The sequence below is a fragment of the Panthera tigris genome, chromosome D3 (assembly GCF_018350195.1).
Source record: "Panthera tigris isolate Pti1 chromosome D3, P.tigris_Pti1_mat1.1, whole genome shotgun sequence".
Classification (NCBI taxonomy): Eukaryota; Metazoa; Chordata; class Mammalia; order Carnivora; family Felidae; genus Panthera; species Panthera tigris.
In genome coordinates this window covers 53,557,081-53,576,453 of record NC_056671.1, presented here as the reverse complement: position 1 = coordinate 53,576,453, position 19,373 = coordinate 53,557,081, and the positions used below count along the sequence as shown (strand labels likewise).

At 41.7% G+C, this 19,373-nt stretch overlaps 1 protein-coding gene across 1 annotated transcript in view; it reads right to left on the bottom strand.

The window, feature by feature from the left end:
• The window catches only part of MEP1B (meprin A subunit beta), a 46,211-nt gene that overhangs the window by 15,128 nt on the left and 11,710 nt on the right, over nt 1-19,373 (bottom strand). Inside the window, exons 3-8 of the mRNA XM_042961571.1 lie at nt 12,131-12,198; nt 10,911-10,967; nt 7,740-7,758; nt 6,844-6,888; nt 6,714-6,757; nt 4,487-4,565 (exon numbers count right to left, since the gene is read on the bottom strand). Coding sequence (XP_042817505.1) covers nt 4,487-4,565; nt 6,714-6,757; nt 6,844-6,888; nt 7,740-7,758; nt 10,911-10,967; nt 12,131-12,198 — 312 coding nt within the window. The remainder of the gene's footprint in view (nt 1-4,486; nt 4,566-6,713; nt 6,758-6,843; nt 6,889-7,739; nt 7,759-10,910; nt 10,968-12,130; nt 12,199-19,373) is intronic.

The window sequence follows — 19,373 nt, the reverse complement described above, 5'->3', positions numbered from 1 at the left end:
AAACATATGTGAAAGGGATATAGCCCTCTACCAAGATAAGCTCTTCATTTACTGTGTGCCTTCATTACCAAAGGCTAATTATCTTTGACTCATAGATGCAGGAGCACCCCCCCCCCCCCGCCCCGGGATCATGTTATTTAAATCCCCAGGCTCTGAAGGCTAAAGCAGGTCCTAGATAAGCCTAGGAATTAACCAAGCAGCTTCTCAGGATTATTTTTCTCTTTAGCCCTTTCAGGTTTCTAGCACCTTGATTTTCATTTCCATCCCCCCTCCTTTTACCCTGTCTGCTCTCTACCTGCCCCACACACGTCAAGTCTGACACCCAGGCAAGGAATGATCACTTATTCACAGGAAGCTATCCATGGCTGCCTCAAGAGTCACCCCTTCCAGAAAAGCTGCATCTAACAGCCAGGTAACACCCGGAATGTAAGCAAAAAGACTAAAGCAGAATTGAATATGTTGGTTAAGAGCGATTTCTGGAGAGCCCGAAGTCACTTCCAGTAAATCCTTCATAGGTATTTACTAACCCTTCATAAGTATTTACTTTTGCTACCTGTAAGGGTGGCTTTGCTTAGTGATTTCCTCAGTCAGAGTCATTTCAAGATGGTATAAATTTCAGAAATATGAGGAAATCCTCTTCTCACTTTAAGCATAGAGAGTAAGTTCAATGCTACAATATTAAACAGGGGTAAAGTATTTTCCAAATAAGAAAAAATCAAAATCATGGAATTAAAAAAATGACCTAAAAATTTGGGGTTTAATCATATTATAAAACTAGCACAAAATAATGCTGTAATATCAATTGAAAAAAGCAGATTAAAAAATTTAAAACGGGGGCTCCTGGCTGGTTCAGTCGGTGGAGCATGTGACTTGATCTCTGGGTCATGAGTTCACGCCCCAAGTTGGGCACAGAGTTTACTCTTAAATAAATAAAGAAAGAAAGAAATAGAATAAAAAATGAAACAAAACAACTTAAAAATTTTTTAAGTTTATTTATTTTGAGAGAGAAGTTGGAGGGGCAGAAAGAGAGGGAGAGAGAGAGAATCCCATTCTGAATAGTCAGTGCGGAGCCTGATACAGGGCTCAAACCCACAAACCATGAGACCGTGGCCTGAGCTGAAGTCAGACGCTTAACTGAGTCACCCAGTGCCTCTAAAAAAATTATAAACACTATAGTTATACCCATATAAAAATGTACACAGTTTGGATGGTAAGATCTGGACAGAATTTTTTACCTGATATGTTTGATTCGTATATGTTTATCAATTTATTTTCATATTTTTATTTTTTTTTAGTAAACTCTATGCCCACCATGGGGCTCAGACTCACATCCTTCGGATCAAGAGTCACATGCTCAAGGAAGCTGGGTGGCTCAGTTGGTTAAGCGACAGATTTCAGCCTAGATCATGATCTCACCATTCCCGAGTTTGAGCCCTGCATCAGGCTCTGTGCTGACAGCTCAGAGCCTGAAGCCTGTTTCAGATTCTGTGTCTCCCTCCCTCTCTCTCTGCCCTTCTCCCACTCACACTCTGTCTCTCTCAAAAATAAATAAACATTAAAAAAAAAAAAGAGTCACACGTTCTACCAACTGAGCTAGTCACCCCAGTTTATCAATTTAGTTTTAAAAATATTTATTAACTGCCTATAAAATGTCAGAGACTATGCTAATCCTCAGATTTGCAAGATGAAAAATAGCTCTGGGCCTCAAGGCATTCACTATGTTGTTTTATAATGTGTAAAAACAGGTACATAAAGCTCATAAAGTTACAATAGCTTTGGTTAAAATTCAGGGCAAAAGTAGCCAAGAGATACAATGAAATTTAAAGCTCACTGGTATTTCATAGAACACCTTAGGAGAACAATTTTTCTAATTTTTATAAATAATTTGAAAATAAAAGAATTTTTATATTTTTAATCAAAATATTAAGACCAAAAAACATTATAAATATTTAAAGGCATTCAGATTCCCCCTCCCCCCCCATTCCTAAAGTCAGTGACTATCTTTCCCTTCCACATTATAGTTTCTAATCCCACCTCTGGCCTTGGCTTTTTCTACCTCCTCTTGGTTTTTCATCTATGTTTCTGGCCAGTCCTCCCTTCTCAGTCACTTCTAACAGATCCTCCGTCTATATCAATCCCAGAAAGTTGTTCTCCCAGCTGAATTCCAATCTTGGCCATCTTCTCACTCAATACAATCTTCTTGGGCCACTCAATACGCTCCATCTATCTAAGGAGTACGTGTTATATGCAGGGCACCGTGCAAGGGGCTCATCGCACCAGTGGCTTCAACCACCTCCCACAGCCTAAGAACACCCAAATCTCTCTCTATCCTGAATGATTAGGCTGTACGCCAACACTTCATATGATCTCTCCACCACAGTGGGACTGATACATTTCGAACTCTGCATGCCAATTTCCACCACACTTCTGTATCTCACCCTCTTTCAGACATATTCCCTCTTCTTGTTACAGGCACTACCATGCACTCAGTTGCCTAAGACTGAATCCTGAGCACCAGCATCTCTTTACCTCGATCCCTTTTCTTGCAGTCAATCACTAAATCTAACAATTGCCTCCTAAGGCTGTCTTAGAATTGTCCATTCTTGTCTATCCTCGCTGAGAGAGACTTGGTTCAGAAACTCTCAATCCTTCCCTGAATTTCTTCTATAGACTCCTTATTTGATCTCTTTTCCTTCCCCCCCCCCCCCCCCCACTAATGATACATCTTCTCTACGGCAACTAGCTTGATCACAATCTCACACCCACATTAAAACTTCTGGAGGTTCCGTGTCACAATCAGTATGCACACCAAGTTCTTTAATGTGGGAAACACTCAAGTCTTTCCAAACTAGATTCTGCCTACCTGTTCAACCTCACTAACGCCCCATTTCCAATCAAAATTCCAGTTAAGGGTTTACCCTTTCCCCATGCCCTTGCGCATAGTGGTCCATCTGCCTGGAGCACCCTTCCCTTGCCATCAGAAGCCGTGCTGGCCCGCATGACGCCTTTCCGCGGATTATTACAAAGGAGCACTTTGTCTGGGCAGATGCTGCAAGTCTTGACGTGGCAGGTAGTAAATAGCACTTCATGCAAAGAAACAAATGCCTCTTGAACGAAATGCAAACCTGATTTCAGTCCCCCTTCCCCCTTCCCAGGCGCCTATGTACCATGTACAACTTGCATAAATGTCCTGGTAGCCCTGCTACGTAGTGTCACCTGCCCCCTGATGCCTTTACATCTAGGCTGAGTCACATGCCCCTGCAATGTGCTCCCACAGCTTTTCAACATGTCATTAAGCAAAATATGTATCCCGTTCTATTATAATTAACTTTTGGCCGATCTGAATCTCCACTGAAATGTATGAACTTTAAGAAAACTTTCCAGGGGCACCTCAGTGGCTCAGTTGGCTAAGCATCTGAGTCTTGATTTTGGCTTAGGTCATGATCTCACGGTTGTGAGACTGAGCCCCATGTGGGCTCTGAGCTGACAGCTCAGAGCCTGCTTGGGATTCTCTCTCTCTGCCCCTTCCTGCTTGTGCTCTCGCTCTCCCTCTCTCTCTCTTTCTCTCTCTCTCCCTCCCTCCCTCCCCAAAATAAATAAATAAACTTAAAAAAAAAAAGAAAAGAAAAGAAGAGTTTCCCAAACAACAGTTCCTAAAATGATTCTGGCAACTGAAACCATAAATAAAATGAGGACCACATTTAGAGTTTTCCTTTGCAATTAAATTTCTTCTATACTGTCTTTTGTTTTGGATTGGGTTCTTCTGACTTTTTTAGTGTTAAAATATTATTTATGTTATGAAAAGATGATGATAAAGATAGTGGGTTCTTATTGTTGGGTAAGTTCCTCGCTTGGCAAAATAAAATTTTGGCAAACCAATGCCAGTCCCTAAAGTTTTGTTTGGTTGTTTTATGTCTGCTTATTTTGGGTTTTTTTAATATAATGTTTGTTCATTTTTGAGAGAGAGCCAGCGAGGGAGCGTTGTGGGCGAAGGGGCAGAGGATCCGAAGCGGGCTCTGCACCAACAGCAGCAAGCCCGATGCGAGGCTGTAACCTACAAACTGTAAGATTGTGACCTGAGCTGCAGTCGGACACTCAGCTGGCCGAGCCACCCAGGAGCCCCTGGTTGTTTTTGTTTTCAACTCATACGTAAAACCTGACCATAGAGGAAACCGCTGCTTTCAAATAAAGACTACCTTCCTGATCTTTGTGTCCCCAGCAGCCAACACAAAGTAGGCTCTCCGTAAATGTTGGTTGCGTTAATCCCTTTCTTGGTCAAAATTCAGCAAATATTTCAGACAAAATCACTGTGGTTCTTTTCATTGTTCATTTTTCTTATTTTTATAAGTAAATATTTGTCCATAGCCACATAAAGCAGCAAATAAACAGATCCTGAAAGCCCGTAAGAGCCTACTCGTGAAAATACTGTGATTATATTCTGTCAGGAATATACATCAGTTATGGATTCTCCAAGGTATATACTAACCCAAGCTATCTTCTAGAACATATGGGATGGTATGAGGCCATCTGTATTTTTCTCCGATGATGGAATTTCTATCTTGTGCCTGTCAAAAATAAATGTGAAGGGTTAATTAAATGAATCGGGCAAAAACCTAGGGAACAATGAATAGTTAATCTAGAAATAAATGAAATTTAAAATGTAAGAAAATAAGTAGGTTTAAGTAGGATAAATTTAAAGGTAGTGGAAGAAGGCTGCTAGTTCTGAGGGGCGAATACACTCGGTATGTTCTGAGTCTGTTTTGAGGCCAGTAGCCTAAAGAGTTAAGACAGAAAAGAGACGCAGTAAGAGAGAAGGAGAGGAGATGGGAGGACAGTGGGCAGGAGTTAAATTATGCAAGTTCTTGAAGGCTGCGGGTAAGTTTGGCTATTATTCTACATGCAGTAGGAAGCTGTTGAAGAGTTTCAAGCCCGGAAGTGAAATGATATCATTGCTGGTTGAAAAGACCACTTTGTGGGGCTCGTGGGTGGTTCAGTCGGTTAAGCATATGACTCTCGGTTTCGGCTCAGGTCATGATCTCATGGTTCGTGAGATCAAACCCCACATTGTGCTCTGCATTGACAGTGCGAAGCCTGCTTGGGATCCTCTCTCTCTCTCTCTCTCTCTCTCTCTCTCTCTCTCCCTCTTTGCCCCTTCCCACTTGTGTTCTTGCTCTCTCTCTCAAGATAAACAAACTTAAAAAATAAATAAATAAAAGACTACTTTGCTGGGAGGGGGGTGGGGAAGGGACAGGGAGAAAAAAATTATAGGGGAGCAATATTTGAAATAGAGAGACAAATTAAAGTGGGTTATTTGGGGCATGTGTTGCATTGGAAATGACAGAACTTACTGATGGATCTGATGGAGGGGTGAGAGAAAGAGCAGAAGCAAAGGTGACTCCTGGATTTTTTACTTATTCAGAGGAGGAGGGTGATGGCTTTGCCAAGAGCGAAGGTCAAGGAGGAGCAGTTTGCGTGAAACTGGTGTCCAGTTGAGAATGCCTTACATGTGAGGCACCTCATAAATGCGGAAATGGAACTGACCAGTTGGCACCTGGATAGACAAGTCTGGAGTGCAGGAGAAGGAATGGATAAGAGCCGCACCTTTGGAGTCATCAGCAGAGACATGACGTTTAAAGCCCTTGGACAAGGTGAGATCCAAAGGGAAAGTGTACAGATAGAACAAGCCCAAGACTAAACCTGAGACACTGCAGCTCTGCTTCTTGAGTTGAAGTTCCCAGCGGAACTACCTGTAAGTAATCTATGCTCATCCATGTGTCATATACTCTTCACACATAGATTTGGCAAGATCTTTACTTGGCAACACTATCTTTAGCTGTCAGGATAGAAGTCACAAAATCTATCTTTTACAGTAAAAAGTCTGATTCATTGATATGTTTAAAAATTCAGTTTAAGTTGGCCTCAACAAGATTAATCAGGGAGGTTTTATTTAAAAATGAAAACATCAGGGCACCTGGGTGGCTCAGTTGGTTAAGCACCTGCCTCTTGGTTTTGGCTCAAGTCATGATTTCACAGTTCATGAGTTCGAGCCCTGTGTGGGGCTCTGTGCTGACAGCGTGGAACCTGCTTGGGATTCTCTCTCTTCCTCTCCCTCTGCCCCTCCTCTGTTCCCTTGTGCTCTCTCTCAAAATAAATACATAAAATTAAAAAAATGAAAATAAAAATGAAAGCATCATATTGTCCTAATAATGAAAATTCATCAGACCAATAAGATCAAGGCATACATAGTGAGTGACGATGGCTTTAACCACACAGAAATCTGAGTAATGGATAATGAAGGCATTATTATGCAAGTCCCTCAGGGTATAATGTATTTATTGAGTACATCTGTCTCTATGATACTGTATCTCTAGAGACAGTTGGGCTTAACAAAGCCCATGTTGTCCAATCATTCTCATATACTCTGTACTTTAATTTGCAGTAATTAATTTTTTTTTCAACTTTTTTTATTTTTATTTTTGGGACAGAGAGAGACAGAGCACGAACGGGGGAGGGGCAGAGAGAGAGGGAGACACAGAATCGGAAACAGGCTCCAGGCTCCGAGCCATCAGCCCAGAGCCTGACGCGGGGCTCGAACTCACGGACCGCGAGATCGTGACCTGGCTGAAGTCGGACGCTTAACCGACTGCGCCACCCAGGGGCCCCTAATTTGCAGTAATTAATAGAAGATTCTTCCTTGCTTTGTTTCAACTCACCCCATCAAGTCTGATGTCTCCCTCAAATAGATCCAGCCCCAAATCTAAGAGGGAAGATAAAAATTCACGTTAGCAAATTGGATTCAAACCCTCTACTTACTAAAATATGTAAAAAAGAAAATCTACAAACCTTCATTGATATCAACTATATCTTGATCAATTCCACCATCGACATCTTTAACTAAAGGAAAGAGAAAAACACATTGAGCATTATGTTTTGAAAGAAGACAATCTTTATCAATTACCAAATTAAAAGTAAGGAAAGTTCTTTGTATCAGGTAAATGACTACTAGGTTCTGATTCAACATACATTGATTGATTGATTGATTGATTGACTGATTGAGAACCTGTCATGAGCCAGGCTTGGGGCTATGGGGCTTTTGCATGTATGCTTTTGTCCTATCCATGTCCCTTGAATGTCAAATGACTTCAGGAATAAGAAATTGGTCACTCTGTATAATATTAAACTGAATTTGAAAGACTAGACTAGATGACTAGATTAAATGAGAAGCAAATGTTTAAATCTGGTCAAACCAGCCCAATCTACCCATTTGTATATATCCCTTTGCTAGTAACATATCTTGGAACTCTCAAGCAAAAGTCCTAATTTAAATTTGAATTACTCTTGTAAGTTGCAAAGGAGTAAATAATAGGGCCAAATCTCTAAGGGTACGACAGAATAGGATGGACATCGGGTCCATCTGATTTGATGCAAAATAGCAAAAGTAGTAATAGCAAGCATTTATGGGATGTCTCATGTGAGTCATTGTGTTTGGATTTTCCTATATCACCATCTGTTTTTCTGCTGGGTATGTGGAACCCTGGAACAGGAACAATAAAACAGTTCTCAATAAATCAAAAGAAGCCAGTGTTTGACTAAAGTTCAATGCAATTATACAATTATGCATACGTAATTATGCATTGTGCCTAGCATTAAATGTGTCCTAAGTTATTCTGTCCTGTTGTTCTATCATCCACACGACTTTCTTTTACTATACCTTAGAACAAAACTCAAAATAGACTCACCAAAGTTTTCTGGAGTTGGCTGAGAAACAAACACATAAAAAAAAAAAAAAGGCATTATTATGACACCCATGACATAAAAGATCTTCTTGGTTCCAATTTATATCTAGTAATTTGTAGAGGGAGGGGAGTTCTTTAATATTAATATATTAATAATTTCTGGCTTATATCTAAGACAGCTAATTTGGAGTCTAAAATAATTTTTGGATGAAAGGGTCTTCTTATCTCATGTAAAAAATAAAATTGGCTGTTGTATGGATTTGAAGGTGAAAGAAACAAGGAACTAACTTCACAGATTGAAAAGAAGGCAGCATGTAAGACTCCAGCCCTCAGATAAATGTTCACTTCAAACATGATTCTCTGAAGGATTCATGGAGCAATGTTTGAAAAACCTAATAATTTATCCTCATTGTTGAAATATTATTGTAATTTATAACAACCCCTTATAAAGAAATTTTATTGAAGACCTCATTAATCATGGTTTACTTTCACGTTTTTCTCAAGACGCTGCTTGAGAAATGTTAAGAAAAAAAAAAATCAATGGATATACTTTGCAATTAAAAAAAAACCTTAAGGGGCGTCTGGATGGCTTAGTCAGTTAAGTGTCCAACTCTTGATTTCAGCTCAGGTCATGATCGTATGGTTTGTGAGTTCAAGCTCCACATGAGGCACTGCACTGACAGCATGGAGCCTGCTTGGGACTCTCTCTGTCACTCTGTCCCTTCCCTGCTCAGGTGTGTGCACTCTCTCTCTCAAAAATATAATAAACATTAAAAAAAACATACACACACTAAGGAGCGCCTGGGTGGCTCAGTCGGTTAAGCGTCTGATCTTGGCTCAGGTCATGATCTCACAGTTTGTGGGTTCGAGCCTCACATTGGGCTCTGGGCTGACAGCTCAGAGCCTGGAGCCTGCTTTGGATTCTGTGTCTCCTTCTCTCTCTGTCCCTCCCCCGCTCTTGCTCTCTCTCTCTCTCTCTCTCTCTCTCAAAAATAAACATTAAAAAAAAAAAAAACACTTCTGAAAATAGGTTCTCTACAAGTGACCAAATGAAAAACCTAGACTATATGCCCAATGGAAAAAATGAAGTAAACCTGAGAAATTTCTTTTTTTAATTTTTTTAAATGTTTATTGATTTTTGAGAGAGAAAGAGAGCACAAGCAGGGGAGGAGCAGAGAGAAAGAGGGAGACACAGAATCTGAAGCAGGCTCCAGGCTTTGAGCTGTCAGCACAGAGGCTGACACAAGGCTCGAACCCACGAACTGTGAGATCATGACCTGAGCTGAAGTCAGATGCTTAACCGACTGAGCCACCCAGGCACCCCTTAAACCTGAGAAATTTCTTAGGGAAGTCTAGAGTCTAGTGAGAAAGCTCATGGGACTGGCAGGCAGCAGGTCTGGGTTTTACGCCTGGTTCCACCAATTCACAGCAAGTCAGTTCACCTTCCAGAAACTCAGACTATCTGTAAAATAGGTTAATACAGCTTACACATCTAAATACCAGAATCATATGGACTGTTTGGCAAGCAGTAGGAATGAACTGGTTGGATAGTTACTCCTCTTGATATGAAGAAGTGCCTGTTTGTCTCACACATTAGCCAAACGTAGGCACACTCACAGAGGAATGCTAATGTGCCTAATGATAAAAGTCATCAAGAGGTGCCTGGGTGGCTCAGTCAGTTAAGGGTCTGACTTCAGCTCAGGTCATGATCTCATGGTTTGTGAGTTCAAGCCCTGCATCGGGCTCTGTGCTAACAGCTCTGCTTCAGATTCTGTGTCTCCCTCTCCCTCTGCCCCTTCCCTGCTCATGCTCTCTCTCTTAAAAATAAACATTAAAACAATTTTTTTTAATTATCAAGTATTTGTTCACAACTACAGTTATAATGTGTCTTAAATGGCATCTCTTGTTCTCAATGTTGTAGGTCCTGTTCATAGAATATCAGCTCAATATAATAACTTATTTTAAAATCACAACTAAAATTCCCCCTAGGCATTTTGGTTTTTAACCCCCTAGGTTTTTGTTTTTTTTCTTTTTTAATTTTTTAATTTTTTTAATATATGAAATTTACTGTCAAATTGGTTTCCATACAACACCTAGTGCTCATCCCAAAAGGTGCCCTCCTCAATACCCATCGCCCACCCTCCCCTCCCTCCCACCCCCCATCAACCCTCAGTTTGTTCTCAGTTTTTAACAGTCTCTTATGCTTTGGCTCTCTCCCACTCTAACCTCTTTTTTTTTTTTTTTTCCTTCCCCTCCCCCATGGGTTTCTGTTACGTTTCTCAGGATCCACATAAGAGTGAAACCATATGGTATCTGTCTTTCTCTGTATGGCTTATTTCACTTAGCATCACACTCTCCAGTTCCATCCACGTTGCTACAAAAGGCCATATTTCATTTTTTCTCATTGCCACGTAGTATTCCATTGTGTATATAAACCACAATTTCTTTTTTTTTTTTTTTTTAATTTTTTTTTTTCAACGTTTTTAATTTATTTTTGGGACAGAGAGAGACAGAGCATGAACGGGGGAGGGGCAGAGAGAGAGGGAGACACAGAATCGGAAACAGGCTCCAGGCTCCGAGCCATCAGCCCAGAGCCTGACGCGGGGCTCGAACTCACAGACCGCGAGATCGTGACCTGGCTGAAGTCGGACGCTTAACCGACTGCGCCACCCAGGCGCCCCTAAACCACAATTTCTTTATCCATTCATCAGTTGATGGACATTTAGGCTCTTTCCATAATTTGGCTATTGTTGAGAGTGCTGCTATAAACATTGGGGTACAAGTGCCCCTATGCATCAGTACTCCTGTGTCCCTTGGGTAAATTCCTAGCAGTGCTATTGCTGTAACCCCCTAGGTTTAAAACTTTGGGTTGGTCTATGGTACAAACTACCTGTCACTGTAGAAAGATTGGTCTAACCTGACAAAGAGGCAGACGAGAAACCCCATGCTACAAAACTGTAAGCGATGGCTTTGCCTGTGACATCCACCATTCATGTCTTACGGCACCGCAACAGTAATATGCATTTCACTCGGCAGTAAAAAATGGAATGCTTTTCAAATTGCACATTTTCCACCTTATCAGGAGAAAACTTGTTACACAAAAATGAAACTGAAAGAAATATATAACTTTATGTCCATGTCCCTGACTCTGTCTCTGACGGGGCTGCTCCTCACCCCGTGACCCTGCCTGCCCCAGCTCGCCCCGCTCATTTCATCAACATCTTGAAATTCCTAAAAAGCAAAAACATGAGCAAACAGGCAACAGGCCCCCAATTTTTCTCACTGTTTTCCAAACACAGTTTCCTTACCAAGCCAGGAACCAGGAAGAGAATGGCAAAGAACAGAAACCAAGGCAGATACCATGAATCCATGTTGTGGCTTCCAGTTGAAATGTGCAAACTAAGAAAGTCAGAGTAGCATTTACTTCTTAAAAGGCAAACGTCATAATTTATAGCCTTTGATCTCAAAGATCCATCTTGCAGGTCAGCTCGCTGTAGTAGTATTACCTGCAGTCAGAGAGTTAAAGTCCAGTATCCTGAACACAGCTCTGCAGCCTTGTTTGTTGGCTTTTTTTTTTTTCCCCCTGAGTCAACATTCAGTAGGTAAGTGCCTGGCTGAGACCTGTTAATGAAATAAGTTCTCTAATTTATACATATTTGTCCTCAGAATTATTGACGACCACTTGAGCAAAAGAAAATATCACATTAATTTTTATTGATTTCTTATTTATTTATTTTTATGTTTTCCTTTTGTGAATTCCTGAAATTAACTTTTAATCTTCCAAATAGTAACGTTTGTGAAGCTCCTTCTGCTCATCTAACCCTGTGCTGCTTTCATATATCCAATTATGTCCAAGGCTTTTTTTTTTTTATCATTCATTCATGTATTAGAAAATTTATTGAGTTTCAAAATCCATTTATGTGTTAGAAATCTGGCATATTTTGATCATTATATATAAAGTAGCAAAATAGCAACATACCTCACTCGTGAAAATTCCCATCAAGCAAACCTAAGGGGGAGGGTCCAAAGCTAGGAATGGTCACCGGTTTTCTGATAAACTAGTGTTCCAATCCATCTCTCAGTTCTTTCCCTTTTTCCTTGTTTTCTTGGGCTAACTTTTCTTTAGAGACAACCTACTCTCTGTGTTCCTACGATTCCACTCTCAACTGTGATGCGATATGGTATCTTTGCAACACCACTTTTTCCCTCAGCAATTCCCTCCCCACTCAGGATTGGTCCTTGCCCCACTCCGCGCTCATAGGAAGGATGTCAAAAGATGCATGGTAGAGACAAAGGACTTGGGAGGATGCTCTTTGTGAGTTTGAGCCAGTCATTCCCAACCTCTGAGGGGAGGGTAAGTGTTCAGAGGGAAAGTTACAAACCCAACTCCTCACTTGTTCCCAGGGATTCTGCGGATGGTTTCTGGGATCCCCAATCAAATGGGCCTGTTTCCTGGCTAGAGCTACAAGGAGACAAAAACACTCTGCAAAAGAAAGCATGTCTTGGAAGGAAGGAGAATAACTCCTAAGAGACCAGAGTGGCACACAAGTATCAGGGAAAGCCCCACACCTGCGGGGCCATGTGGATAGGAATCCGAGTGTCTCCATAGAGGGTTGCATAGAAGGACAACCAACGACCAGACGAAAGACAGATGTTTCAGAGCGTGCCTGAGGGGGGATGCCACCGGGATGAGATGGGGCCTTGGGCTGTCAAGCTTAGGCATGAGCCTCAGAGTAAAAGATGGGAATCCTTAATCGACAGCAGTTAAATTTCTCCCATTTATGTGGATGGGGACTCAAAACAATACTTACAGTTACCGAAAAATAAAGGTATTTATTATGCACATCTGCTTTTGTGAGCCACGTGCAACTGAGACCCCTGACTGCAAGCCATGCGTTAGGGCAGACGGCTCACATCCCAAGTTAGGAAGTTGCAATCAGGGAGGTAGGAAGCAACAGTTCCGAGGACGGTTGTAGTCTGCTGTGAACCCTACCTAACACAGCACATGGACAGCCCCACTAGGAATCTCATGGACAGTCATGGGGGCGTGGCTGAAATCCAACTCCAGAAATGTGTTTTGACTGCAATTAATGGGTAGATTTTACATTTCATTCTTCCTGGGATGGTCACTGAGGCTCTAATGCAGAGGCTACCCTTGGCTGGTCTAACATAGCTCCAGCCCCGCTCACTTGTCTCCTGGAGAGCGTGTCTGCCTCTGGCTGCTGGTCCTCCTCTGGTCTTTATTTCTCCCGGGGACTATCGCAGACCGTGCTCAAGATTCCAGCCATATGGATTGTTCTGAGAGCTCCTGGAACTATCAGGAAAGCGCATTTCTCTCAGGAATGTGATTCTCAAAACCCCCCATGGAATACGAGAACATTCTAGACCTAAGGATGGCAGATCTCAAGAATGAAAAGCTTTCTAAAGGAAATAGTACAGAGGTTGCAACACAAGATCCACGAGACTTCATATCTTTCCTCTTAGAACGCCCACTTCCTTCACCCAGTTCTTCTTCCAAAAACAACAACAAAAAGTTTTTGTAAGTTACGTCATGTGTTCCCCAATGGTGGCTCTTTATGAAATCTTAACAACACTTCTATAAACTTATTAGGGAGGTGCATGTAATTGAATTTAAATTAAATTAAATGGAACTAGGAAAAAAGGAAGAAAATGGAGGTGGGGTGACTAAAGAAGTCCCCGGGGCAGCAAGAAGAATACAAATTCATTATGGCCCCAGCCAATTAAAGGGCAAAAGAGCTCATAAGACATCTGTACCCCCTGCGATTGAGCACAATAAATCGCATTCTTCTCAGCCCCTCCCCGAACTCCCATCTCTTACTCGATTTTTCAAAAGTGTGCTATATTACTGTATTAGTCAAGGTTCTCCAGAGAAGCAGAACCAATAGGATCTGTATATAGATAGAGAAATTTACTTAAGGAATTGGCTCACATAACTGTGGAAGCTGGCAAATCCAAAGTCTGCAGGGTGGGCTGGTAGACTGGAGACCCAGAGAAAAAGCAATGTTGCAGCTTGATTCCAAAAGCAGTCTGCTAGCAGAATTCTCTCTTCTGGCAATCTTGGTCTTTTGTCTCTTAAGGCCTTCAACTGATTAGATGAGGCCCACCCACACAAAGAAAGGAAATTGGCTTTGCTCAAAGTCTACTGATTTAAATGTTAGTATCATCTGGAAAGTATCTTCACAGTGACGTTTAGACTAGTATTTAACCAGATATCTGGATACCATGGACTAGCCAAGTTGTCACATAAAATGAACCATCAGTTCTCTTTTTTGTTCTCTTCTTTTATTTGACAGACTCTTCACAGTCACCTGTTTATGGGCTAACTATTGGTTACACTAAAGGTGGCTATTATGGCCAACTCAACACAATTGGCTGGACTGCCAGCCACACCCCTGGCTGAAGACAAAGATGCTATCTATTGTGTTTCATGGTGAACATCAATGACAACATGGTCACATCGGTAACACTGGGAAAATACCGAGGGACCGAGAGTTGATCTTCAGATTTCAAACCCAGTTGGCTGAGGCGGTGAGGAACAATTCTATTTTTACACAGTATGATCCTACTTCAAATTCCTGGACTGTTTTGTTTTGCTTTGTTTTGTTTTGTAAGTAACTGTTATACCCAACATGGGGCTTGAACTCATAGCACTGAGATCAAGACTTACATGCTCTACTGACTGAGCCAGCCAGGCACCCTTCTGGACTGGCTTTACACAGGGAGCTTTTTGATGCTGGGAGCTAGCCCACAAAGAAACAGTGGGGGGAGAATTGCAGCAGGATGATGAGATAGCAGCTTCCTCCCACCATCACAAGAGGATCACCAGGTGGCCCGAAAAGTTTGGCAACCCTACTGTAGCTCAGCGGGCGTGGTGCCATTAAAAATTCACCCCAAGCCAGAACAGGTCTAAAATGGGTGTCCATTGGGGTGCCTGGGTGGTTCAGTTGGTTGAGCGTCCGACTTCGGCTCAGGTCATGATCTCACGGTCCGTGAGTTCGAGCCCCGCGTGGGGTTCTGTGCTGACAGCTCAGAGCCTGGAGCCTGCTTCAGATTCTGTGTCTCCTTCTCTCTTTGCCCCTCCCCTGCTCATGCTCTGTCTCTCTCTCTGTGTCTCTCTCTCTCAAAATTAAATAAACATTAAAAAAAATTTAATGGACGTTAAGCATTTGCTGCAGGTGGGAGCAGATTTGCTGGACAGAAGCAAAAAAAAAAAAAATTAAGAGAAAGATAGTCTTCTTTCTTCCTTCTTTTTTTGGGCTCCAGCTTTTAACCCGCAGTAACATTCAGCCTAGGCTGCTTTAACCACAAAAATGACTGAGAAAGGAAAGATGGAATGTACGATTGATCTCACCACAGTCTCCCATGAATGGGAAACGTCTCGGGCATTCTGCTGGAAGTGTTTGCCTCCTGTCCCCTCCTGTCACATGTGCCTTACTCCACAGCAGTCCTCAAATTTTTTGCCTTGAAACCCCTTTTCATTGTGAAAAGTGACTGAGAACTCACAAAGAAATTTTATTATTTTATCTATCAATATTGACCTTCTTAGAAATTCACACTGAAAAAATTTTAAAATATTATTAATTGATTAAAAGTAATTTTAAATAAATTTTAAACCTATTATATGTTAATATAAATAATATATTTTAAGGGCGCCTGGGTGGCTCTGTCGGTTGAGCATCCAACTCTTGATTTCAGCTCAGGTCATGATCTCACAGTTCGTGAGATCCGGCTCTGCGCTGACAGGGTGGAGCCTGCTTGGGATTCTCTCTCTCCCCCTCTCTCTCTGCCCCTCCCCCACTCGCTCGCGCATGCTCTCTCTCTCTGTCAAAAATAAACTTTAAAATATATATTTTAATGAAAAGTGAGCACATATTCAAAAAATAATGGGAAGGGTGGCACTGCTTTACATCTTGGCAAATCTCTTAATGTCTGGCTTACTAGAAGACAGTTGAATTCTCAGATCTGCTGTGATACGTTGTCACAATTCAAGCATATGAAGATAATTCAGCCTCAGACAGAAATGTAGTTGAAAAGAGGAGCAGGGGCGCCTGGTGGCCCAGCAGGTTGAGTGTCCGACTTCAGCTCAGGTCATGATCTCCCAGTCTGTGAGTTCGAGCCCCGCGTCGGGCTCTGTGCTGACAGCTCAGAGCCTGGAGCCTGCTTCGGATTCTGTGTCTCCCTCTCTCTCTGCCCCTCCCCCACTTGCACTCTGTGTCTCTCTCTCAAAATAAACGTTAAAAGAAACAAAAAATCCTCTCATGGCTACCAAAAAAAGAAAAAAAAGAAGGAAAGAAAAAAGAAAAGAGGAGGAGTATTTTAACAGCCTTTTTAGATAATTGTGGCTGTTCTTCTTAAATACTACACCCAAATTTCACATGCCACAGTTTCTTCATTCACAACGATGAACTTTTCATACTTTGTTATATTAAAATCCATTGGTCTAATCTTGCATTTCAAATGGATGCTTTCCCTATGCATAATTTGTTTTTTTTAATTTTTTAAATGTTTATTATTTTTGAGAGAGACAGAGCGTGAGCGGGGGAGGGACAGAGAGAGGGAGTCACAGAATCCGAAGCAGGCTCCAGGCTCCGAGCTGCCAGCACACAGCCCGACGCGGGGTTCAAACTCACAGACTGCGAAATCATGACTTGAGCCGAAGTCGGCCGCTCAACGACTGAGCCACCCAGGCGCCCCTCCCTATGCATGATTTGTAACACCACTTGTCCTTCAGAAAATCTAGATCTTCCCAATGTTGACACATTTCATATCCCTTATCAGATAAATCTCTTGGTCGACACCACCAATCTCATCCGAAAAGGTGATAAAGATTTGGGAAACCATTAAATTTGCAGTGACGAATTTCTGGACACAGGTGTTCCAAAAATTCTATCTCTTGAAAGGTCAAGTTTTAGCATTGGTAATAAATACTGTCAGTTGGTTTCCTGGATAGGTTAAGCCCACTCCGTTCGTTTTCAAGAACATTTCTGCAAAATACCTAATAATCACAGTCTGCCTACTGCTTGTTCTATAAGCAAATACGGTGTTCTATGAAAAAAGCAGCTGGAGCAGCTCACGTCTCAAGCAATCACGCAAATGCTTTGCCCAAAACAAAGATCATATTTTGGAATGCAGCACAAGTGCTCTGTGTGTACTTCCCATTTTATGACACAGAATATTAAAAAGATGTGCACTCAAGGGCCTAGATTTAATAAAATTAATTTTTATAGCTTCATCAGGACATTTTCAAGTGAGACTGTGGTTGTTTTTACTGCAAGGGCATGGTGCTGAAGAATTCAACAGCTACTAGGGACGCCTGGGTGGTTCAGTCAGTTAAGCATCTGACTCTTGGTCTCAGCTCAGGTCTTGATCTCAGGATGTTGAATTCAAGCCCTCTGTTGCACTCTGTGCTCGGCTTGGAGCCTGCTTAAAAGACAAAAAAAAATACAATGGCTACTACTGCCACTGCTTTTGCATCAAGGTGCAATTGTCAACACATTAAAAAGGCAACAACAACAATAAAAAACAACAACAACAACAACCCGGGGGCCTGGGTAGCTCAGTGGGTTGAGAATTCAACTTTGGTTTCAACTCTGGTCATAATCTCACAGTTCATGAGTTCGAGCCCCAAATCGGGCTCTGTGCTGGCAACAAGGAGCCTGCTTGGGATTCTCTGTCTCCTCTCTCTCTGCCCCTCCCCCGCTTGTGAGCATGCATTCTCTGGCTCTCTCTCTCAAAAATAAATAACTTAAGTTTTTAAAAAAGGCCAAAATGTCAGTATTATTATGAAGATAGTTTTGGCTTGCGGATCCCTACAAGGGTCTCTGGGACATTTCAGGAGTCTGTGGACCACACTTGGAGAACTATTGCTTTATAATGACAGGAAGGTAGAACACGACTCAGAAAGACAAGGGTTTGGGCCCTTAGATAAGAGGTTCATCAATTTAAAGGCAGCTGGCTGGCTCAGTCACAAAAGCATGCGACTCTTGATCTTGGGGTAATGAGTTTGAGCCCCACGTTGGGTTTAGAGATCACTAAAAACATAAATAAACTTAAAAAATAGAAGTTCATCAATTTAATAGCTACCTGAGCATGAGAAAGTTAAACTCTCTGGGTCTGTATACACACACACACACACACACACACACACACACACACATATATATATATACACACACACACACACAATGGAATATTACTCAGCCATCAAAAAGAATGAAATCTGGCCATTTGCCATGATGTGGTTGGAGCTAAAATGTATTATGCTAAGCAAAATAAGTCAATCGGAGAAAGACAAACACCATATAATTTCATTCATATAAGGACTTTAAGAAACAAAACAGATACACACGTGGGAAGTGGGTTCAGGGGGGATGGAGAGAAGAGAGAGAAACAAACCACAAAAAACTCTTAATGATAGAGAACTATGGTTTGATAGAGGGAGGGGGGTGGGAGATGGGTTAGAAGTGTGATGGGTACTAAGGAGGGCACTTGTTGTGATGAGCTCTAGGTGTTGTATATAAGTGATGAATCACTGAATTTTACTCCTGAAACCAATATTGCACCATATGTTAACTAACTAAAATTTAAATTAAGAAAATAAATCTGTTCCTCAAAAAAAAAGGGTATGTTCAGCATATTAAAAATTATGTATATAAAGTTAGTGCCTAGAATATAGACAACACTAGAATACGGACCAGAGATGTGTACATAGGGAAGTTCATGAACAAGTGAAATTATTGGAGAAAACCAAAGTATACTTTAATTAACATATTTATTCCAAAGTATTTATAGAAAGCCACAACCAGGCCCTATGCTATGTGGAGATATAGAAACAAGTGGCATGATCCCTGCTCTTGAAAAGTTTATAGGGGTGTTTAAATCAACCTGGCATTAAAGTCCTCTGTAAAGACTCAACCTGATCATTGTTACAAAGAAAGGTAGGTACCAAGGACCAAGGTCCAACAGTGAAGTACTTGCTCGTAGTCTATACATGGATAGGAAGCCAACTGAAAAGGGAAGATGGACTCTTGGGCCAGTCCAGGGGAGAAGGTGACAGCCTGGTTTTTGGCAAGTTTACTGGTCACCAAGGTACCTGATAAGCTAACAGGAAGGTGGGGAACCCCATCATTCTGAACTAAAGACTATGCCCTTGGATGGGGAAGACAGTCATAGCTCCGGATTTTCAGATCCCTGCCATAATGGTGAGAAGCAGCAGCATCTGATTCCTCACCCATCCATCATGGAATCTTTGGATACAGATAAATAATGCTCAGCCGCTCTGTGACCAGGGATTTATGCTTTGACAGGTGCTGCTGTGGGTTCTGGGCCCTCCAGCTGTTGCCTTTGCTCTGTATGGCCTGAAGGGCAAGGTGTGCATGGAGTAGGTGACATGTGATTCATTGCAATTAGGGTAAGAATAAAAGGGAAAGAACAACATTGGCTTCAAGAGTCATCATTCAAGTGTCATAATTGAAGCTACTTGTCAGTGTTTCCATGGAGTTGGCTCTCCAGATGAGCGTGCTGTAGGGTTATGCCTCAGCCTAGAACATGAAAGAACAAAACCTCACAAACACTGCAGATGAAGTCATTGCCGTTTTCTGACAAAACAGACAGGAA